The sequence below is a fragment of the Elephas maximus genome, chromosome 12 (genome assembly GCF_024166365.1).
Source record: "Elephas maximus indicus isolate mEleMax1 chromosome 12, mEleMax1 primary haplotype, whole genome shotgun sequence".
Taxonomy (NCBI): domain Eukaryota; kingdom Metazoa; phylum Chordata; class Mammalia; order Proboscidea; family Elephantidae; genus Elephas; species Elephas maximus.
The window spans coordinates 54023-62115 of NC_064830.1; the positions used below are offsets into that span (position 1 = coordinate 54023).

At 45.7% G+C, this 8093-nt stretch overlaps 1 protein-coding gene across 1 annotated transcript; it reads right to left on the minus strand.

The window, feature by feature from the left end:
* Positions 1-5810: 5810 nt before the first annotated feature.
* LOC126086521 (defensin-5-like) lies at positions 5811-6887 on the minus strand. The gene is made up of 2 exons (XM_049902816.1): positions 6716-6887; positions 5811-5923 (listed from the first exon to the last, which is right to left on the minus strand). Exons 1-2 carry the CDS (start codon positions 6885-6887, stop codon positions 5811-5813), a joined length of 285 nt encoding a protein of 94 aa, XP_049758773.1.
* Positions 6888-8093: the final 1206 nt, after the last annotated feature.

Genomic DNA, 8093 nt, shown 5'->3' on the forward strand with positions numbered 1-8093 from the left:
CTGGTTTTTGTGGGAAAATTGTCTGGTTGGACACCATGTTGCCACAGGGTCCAAGCACCCAGCTGCCAACCAAAAGGCTGGGGCCCACACCCACCAACCAGTCTGTGGGACAAAGATGCAACAGCCCACTTCTGCAAAGACTCACACCCCTGGGTACCCCAAGGTGCAGCTCCACTCAGTGCCACAGGGTCACTATGAGTCAGAATCAACCCAGTGGCAGCAGGCTTGCTAAATTCTCCTGAGAACCACTACAGAGCACTCTTATCCTTAAGTTTATGTCAGTGCTGGTTGAGGAATCCTGGATGCTTGCTTGATCTCTGGAATTCAATATGCACACAAGGGAGGGGTGATTTAGCTGGTCGCAGATGCTGAGGTGGTGGTGGTGCTCGACTTCCGTGGCGTGGAGGTGGGGGGCTTTCTTTGTTTTTCCCTCACAGGTGCCCCTGTACAGGCCGTACAACGGTGTCCTGCTGTGGGTGTCCCTTTATGTTACCCACTAGTCTGAATTATTCCCTCACCTGCTGCCCTTGAACTTCCTCCTGCCGGTACCCGTCCATTTCCGGCCTCAGCAAGATTCAACAGCACTTTCTCACAGCAGCACTATCTCCCTTCGCCCCCTCCCAATTGCACAGGCTGCAAACTCCCATGGCCAATTTGCACCACCTTAAAAAAAAAACCACTACAGCTTCCTCAGTTTAGTTCCCTTTCTGTGTTCCTTGTTTGGGGTTTTGCCAGCCTCACGCCAAAATGGCTGCAATGAGAGAGCGCTGTTCATGTGAGCAGATAGGTTCTCCTACCTTCTGAGAAGTCCCAGCCCCTCCTCTCCCACACTTCTGGACTCACCCTGACTCTCCAACACCTCAGCTGCCATCTGGATTTCTGAGTTTTCAGTTTGCTTGTTTTGATTTGTTGTTCAGTGGATTAGTTTATGGGGGAGTAAATGAGAGCATCCATTCAATTCACCATCTTGCTCCTTCCTCTTCAAATACTTTTAATTATCAGAAAGATCAATTAACAGGAGTTATTTGAAAAACTCTTGTGTATGGAGTCTCCATTAGTTGAGGCCTGACTTGATGGCAACCAACAACAATCCTGAGAAGGCTGTCTCTTCCCCATCAGCCTAAAGATGCACCCTCACTTCAGCACTTCCTTTTGTATGTTACAGGTGTCCTCCCCTAGGGACTGTGTCGTAGCTTAAACTGACAACCTGTCAGTTCATACATGCCCTTACGAACTGGAGATGCCTGAGTCAGATGCTCAGGCTGTAGGTGGTGCTCATGCTTTGACCAGCCTTAGAAAAGTTGTGCCTTCCCCTCAAAAAAAATTCCCAAACCCTTCTTTCTTTGGGATGAAGCCTGTCTCCCATGATAAAAGCTGAATACGGCAGATGTGTTACTGCCCAGCCTCTCTGGCGTTGGGCTATGTGTCCTAATTCTGACCAATGTGCTATAAAAGGGACTTTGCTGGGTAATTCTCACAAAGACGTACTAGAAAAGCTCTCTCTTCCTTACCTTCTTTCTTCCTGACTTCATTCCACATATATGAGGATGCATGCTCTGAAGCCATGTAGCCACCATGGGGCTGAGATGTGGCAGGCCTAGGACAAAGATACTGGGAATGGTGGATTGGAAGGATGGGATGGGCCTGGTCCTTGATACCATTGCTCAGCCACTGAACTAACCCTGGACTGCTTATACCTCTGGACATCTTGATAAGTGAAACAAGCAAACCAACCACAGAAACCCAAACTTCCACGAATCTTGTATTCGAAGTGACCTTTAGCTGAGCATTCTGTTATTCTATTCCTCTCAGCTGAAAGCATCGTAAGTCACATAATAATAGTAATACTTCTATGCACCAGGGACTTTCCTAAGTTATTTACGTATCTTAACTCATTTACTCTATGCGGTAACACTATGAGGCAGATAATTTGATTAACATCCATTTTATAGCTCTTAAAACTTAACATCAGGGTGGTTAGTATGTTGCCCAAGGTCGCTTAACAAGTAAGGGCAAAACCGGGAGTCAAACCTGAGCTGCCTGGGCCAGTCCATGTTCTTATCCACTACCCTTTGCTACGTGGTATTGCATGTGAACGATGAAAAGGGAGACCTAGGAGAATCTCATTGTGCCCACTCCCCGACACACACACATTGTAGCATTAAACAGGGCCACCGATAGAGACTCCGTGTTGGTGCGTGTGTTACAGCCACTGAAAACATGATGGTAGGTCACAGACGGAGCACAGAGCCCTAGGCAGAACACGAGAAAATCTGCGCATCCATGGCGTGCATCGCTACTTCCACTCTTCTCCCAACAATAGCACCCTGTACTACTGGCTCATGTGGTTGTGCTTAGTGCTGCTTTGCTCAGTGAGCACCAGATTCCCCTAATATGAGTAGGGCCGTGTGAACTTGAACAGCTACTCCCACAGTTTCTTTCTTCTTTTTTCTTTTTTTCTGTGCATTCCTTTCCTGTTGTGATTTCTGTAAGTACTAGTGGGTAGGGAGCAACTTCAGAATGTCTGACTTCACCTCACAGTGCATTGGGCTTTTTCTCTCTCACCTGAAACACTTGAGCAGAGCTTTAATCTCTGACATGGAGATAGCAGCATCCTTGTCCTCTGTCCCAGAATCTCCCTGAGTGTCGACCCTGTCAGCTCTCTCAGTTCCTGCCTCTACTTGCACCTGGAGGATTACCAGATGAACGGCCTTACTGGATTCAAGCCATGGAGAGTGGCAATCACTCAACTTTGGAGTTATATTTTAGTGAGTAAGCAGAGATTTTATGAGTACTGAGGCTATGAAGACGATGACCATTTTGCAAAAAAAGAACGAAGCATTGAAGGGAGATCTGGAGTGCCAAGTGGAGCGGGCCTGTGGTGAGTGCTATTTCGGATAGGATCATTGTGCTGGCCTTGTTGAGAATATCACATCTGAGCAAAGATCTGAAGGAGCCAGGGATCATGCCAAAGTCTCGGAGCAGTGTTGCAGGAAGAGGAAAAAGCAGGTGCGAAACTCCAGGAGCAGAGCATGACTGAGCCCAGATGGTGGTTTTTATACACAGAACACAGAGTGATTTAAAGAATTCAGTGAACACAGGATGCTTTGTAGCAATATTCATGTCAGTTGAGGTTACAGGGCACAGAAAGTCTGCCTTCTTGCCTATCCCCGGTCCCAACATTGTGATTGCCTTTTGGATTCCACTCAGTGCTGGAGAGTTGGAGAGGCTCAGGCCCTGGAGAATTCTGCTCCATGTCTCTATGAACGCAATGACCCTGTCTCTCTCTCCTCCGAGTCCTCCCACTGGCGTCCGTGGTCATGTTGTCCGTGTGTGCCTGTGTTCTGTCTTGCCCGCCAGGTGACCTTAAAACTCGAGTTAGAGTGGAGCGATTTTTCTCTTATGATCCCTTTCACTTTTCTTCTTAGGCTTTTACCAGTACATTAGCAGAGCTCAGTGATTTTAGCAAAAAAAAAAAAAAGTGTTATGTCTAAAATACCTGCCTTTGCAAGACTCACTCTTTCACTACCATACTTATTCATAGCCTCCCCACCCCGATTTTCCTGTGGTATATGATGTTGGGAAACCCTGGTGGCGTAGTGGTAAAGAGCTACAGCTGCTAACCAAAAGGTTGGCAGTTTGAATCCACCAGGTGCTCTTTGGAAACCCTGTGGGGCAGTTCTACTCTGTCCTGTAAGGTCGCTTTGAGTCAGAATTGACTAGATGGCAGTGGGTTTGGGTTTTTGGTTTATATGATGTTGAAGAAAAATAATTAATTTAATCAAAATACTTTATTGATCACCTACTATGTGTTAGGCAGTTATCATGAACCAAGCATGAAGCTTACATTCTAGTCTAAGGAGGAAAATGTTACGCAAAGTAAAAGAGTAAAACGGATAGACCATGAGATGGTGTTTTAAGTTCTATAAAGACAATGACGACTGCAAGAGGAATGTGTCGTAACTTAAAAGAGGGGAGTCATGAAATATCTCACTGAAAAGGTGGAAGTTCCGTAAAGATCCTCTGGAACTGGGAGAGCAAGCCATGTGGATTTCTGGGTTAAAGCACCTCCCTGGCAGAGAAAACAGCAAGTGCCAATGCCCTGCTCCGGTTAATAACTTAGAAACAATGTATGGAGTTAATTCAGAAACCACAAAACTTCAAGTCAATAGCAGTTACCGGAACCCAAAGGAGAGAGTGTGCCCTGCACATCCTGAGCCCACCCCAGTCTTTATCCGACCTTCACTCTCGCACAATGGGAAGAGGTAGGGAGCCACTTCTGTTTCAGACCCAGAGGACCGACTGTGTGCTCTCTGAGATCCAGGTCGGGATTTGCCCAGTCGTGGGGTACCTCAGTGTGGTTCTTGAACCCCTGTACTGGCTCCTCAGGCAGGCACACTCTTCAGCTGGGACCAGCCTCAATGTCAGGGTGGAGTGGAAATGGAGACTCTTTGTTCCCTTCTCTTGGGGTGTCAACATTTATTGGTGGTGGTGGTGGTCACGCCAGGGTCTGGGCCCAATCAGATTGTTTTCGCCAAGAAAAGTATTATGAGTGAACACTCGCACTTGAAACACTCTCCCTTTCTTTCCTAACTTCCCTGACTGTAGTCTTTCTGTCACTCTAGGGCTTCCCGGGGTATCTAAGCAGTGACCCCACTAGGAATAACCATGGCTTGAGCTACATATTCTGTTTCCAAATATGTGTCGTGAAATTATAAACTGGAAATACTAGATCCACAGTAAATGGAAGGGAGTCTGGGGCTTCTGTTAGACTCTTCACCAGGGCTTCATGATCAGGTCTGAGGGACACTGTGGATGAGTGTTCAGTGTGAGTGTGAAATTGGGGGAAGGAGGGGTGTCACAGGACAGGACAGAGATCTTGGTGTCAAACACGGTTCTCTACAGAGATACTGTGTTTAGGCTGTCAGCATGATCCCTGTGTACAGGGGCTCGGAAGGAAAGAGGAAGACAAGTTTGCAAAGGATGCCGTCCTCAAACGCTGTGTTTGTTGAGGTGGAAAGTAATCGGAGACAAGGGTGAAGAAGAGGAGCTACGCCCAACCAAGTCACACTCTCTTTATTCTAAGAGGGCACTACTGTTGCTATCCTTTTTTCCAGACCCAGTTATCCTGCCTTTAGTCATTGGTGGGAACAATGCTTTGTATAATAGGACCTTGGCACTCTGCAGCACCAACAAGGACATCCAGATTGCTTGGAGAACTACATTCTCTCCCCTTATTTTGCCTGGCTGTCCATCCGAGGCTGTGCTAATACAGGAAATGTGGGATTCTCAGCAACTTTAGGGCAACCCAGGAGAGTGCATGGCAGAAAGTGCATTTGAGAAGTTGTGGGTGTTCATTGGTCTGTATGAAGCCAACTTTTTATACATAAAATCCAACTTTTACTATATGTGGCTATGTAAAAAATAATGAGTGTATCATAGTGTGGTTGCCTTATGATTGTTCTTCTGCTTGTTATGTCTTTGTTAACAACCCATCGCAATCTTAATTAAAGTTGTTTCAGTGGAGCTGATAAAACTCCAGGCCTTAAAGGGTAGACCTGGGCCTGTTCAACGGGAATACTCCAACGCTCTGGAAAGACGGTGGTGCCTTTCCCTGAGAAGTAGAAGTCTAACGAGTTCAGATTAATATACATATCAAACATCAAAAAAGCACACAGGTAGAGAACTTGCTGCAAGGACTTTATCTGGGATAAGGAAAGGAAATTGAGGACAAGGTACAAGGAATAATAACAATCCTCTTACAGATCTTCAAAGCAAATCATGAACTCCTTTGTCTCTGTTTTTGAAGCTCAACGGCAGCAGAAGGGGTAGCGAACACCACTGATGGTGCAGATCCCAGAAAGACGTTCTGAGCTAAGACACCGTGCACGTCTGCAGTAGCAGATAATGGTCTTCTTTAGGCCTGGAGAAACAGAGGAAGCATTAGGCATTGAATACTAAGTCAGGGTTGGGTAGTAAGCAGAGAATCCTGGAGAAGTTATGCACTGGGTTGAGCGGTTGTGCCATGTTGACTAAATTAGGACTCGAAGCAGTGATCAACCTCAACAGGGTAAACAGGAATAACTATAAATAGCAAATGTTGGCCACACAGGATTAGAGGCCTTCTCTGATATCACAGGTAGCAATGCTGTGCTCAGGGTAAACACAACTTCTGATTCTTCAATAGAAGATGGCTCTTGTCTGAAGGTCTGGGGAAAGAAGAGGAGTGTCAGGCAGAGTGGGCAAGGAGGAAAGGAGCAGCAGAGCCAGACTAATAGAGATACGCTCAGAAGCCACGTGTCCGCTTACAGTAGACATAGTACTTGTCCTCTTAGGATGGTGAGAATTTACATTTTTGTCATAAATCAAAAGAAATCTTACTATGTGTTTGTCATGCAGAGTCATAGCTTCCCCAGTCCCAGTCGATCATTTACATGTGGCCCCCGCTCCCTAGAACAGGCGTCTCAAACTCAGGGCTGGTAACCTCTCATTTCAAGCACAGCCTCCACGTTATAACAAGTTCCTCTAATAGGCCTTGGGTCACCTCTCTAGCTGACGTGTCTGAGTTTTACTCATACATGTTATGGAACCAAATCCTTTGGTGCTGAGGTGCCCCCGAAGAGCCTCTAACTCCAGTGCTTTTGTTTTCCAATGATTTTATGGCTAGTTTCAGACACAACTGGAGCTGGAACCCCCTACAGCACATGGGTCTCACCTGAAGCCTCTTGGACTAAGCGTTCATCTCCTGCAAAGGAGACTGCCATGTCTTGGTCCCCTGTCTCAGGCTCGTCCTGGGCTGGAGCCTCATCATCCGCTTGTCTGAGTGGGTCAGCCTGGGCCTGGAGGGCCAGCAGGAGAATGGCAGCGAGGAGGGCGAGGGTCCTCATGGCTGTGAGTCACCCGGAGGTCAGCGTCCTGTATGGCAGAGCAGGAGGCTGAGCGTGTTGGCGAGTGAAGAGAGTCAGCCAGTATTTATATGTCTGTTAGGAGAAGGCTCAGAGATGAGCGATCCAGTTAGAGAAGGTGTGTATTTGTTCCGGGGATGGTGCTTGAGGGCTGCCTGTTGCCCTCAAGGTGCCTTTGATGTTACTCTGTTCTGGCTGCTGTAATTGCACCAAAGGTCTGTATGTCTAGTGTCTGTACTTGGTGTATGTTAACAATGCTGATAAGGGCCTGATATATTTTCCTGTTGCCCATCTGCTTGAATCTTTACCTCTTAATATTCAAAAAAAGAAGAGAAACAATGCTTTCATTCGATAAGCTCAAAGAAAAAAAAATTTGTGAACGTGGGCCTTGCTGGAGCTCTAGACCCTTGGGCCAGACCAGGCCCCAATGGAGTAGAGTGTTATATCACTGCAGGATTCAAGGGTCACTAATCCTGCCACGGAGGAGGATTTCAAGGTTATAAGGAGAGTAGGCTTCTGTCAGTACTAGTGTGGAAAGGACAATGACCCTGTCAGGCTTCTGGTAAAACGAACTTCACATTCAGGGCCAGTAGGATATTAGGTAATGCAATGGTCAGACTAAAGCCAAAAGATGGACACACATTAAATGTATACTAGTTACAGCTCCCCACTTTGAGAAATATCAGCCTGATTGATGTATACACAGCTTCATTCTGAGCCTGTGAAATTTTTATAAAAATTAATTCTTGTACATGGATTGAAATGCAAAAGGTAGAAATAGTAATGCGTAAAAAAATTAACATTGTCTTCTATATCTGTGCCCAGCTCTTCAGCTTTGCTCCAGAAAGCCACCACTATTAACAATCACACACATCATTTCACACCTTACTTTATTCGCCTAATGATAAAGCTTGGATATACCACTGTATATCGACGCACATAGATCTGTCTCATTTTTTTAAAAAGAGCTTTGTAGTATTCCAGTGCTTGCATATGCATATTTTCTATAGACTTTATTAACTATATTTCTTCTTATTAAAATACCATTAAATTAATACAATTTGGTTATTTCTAAACTTTTGCAGTTACAAGCAAGACTGAAATGAATCGTTTTTCACATATATCATTTTACCCACAAGTGATTATACATAGATTTGAGATAAATTCCTAGAAGAACGTGAACTGGGT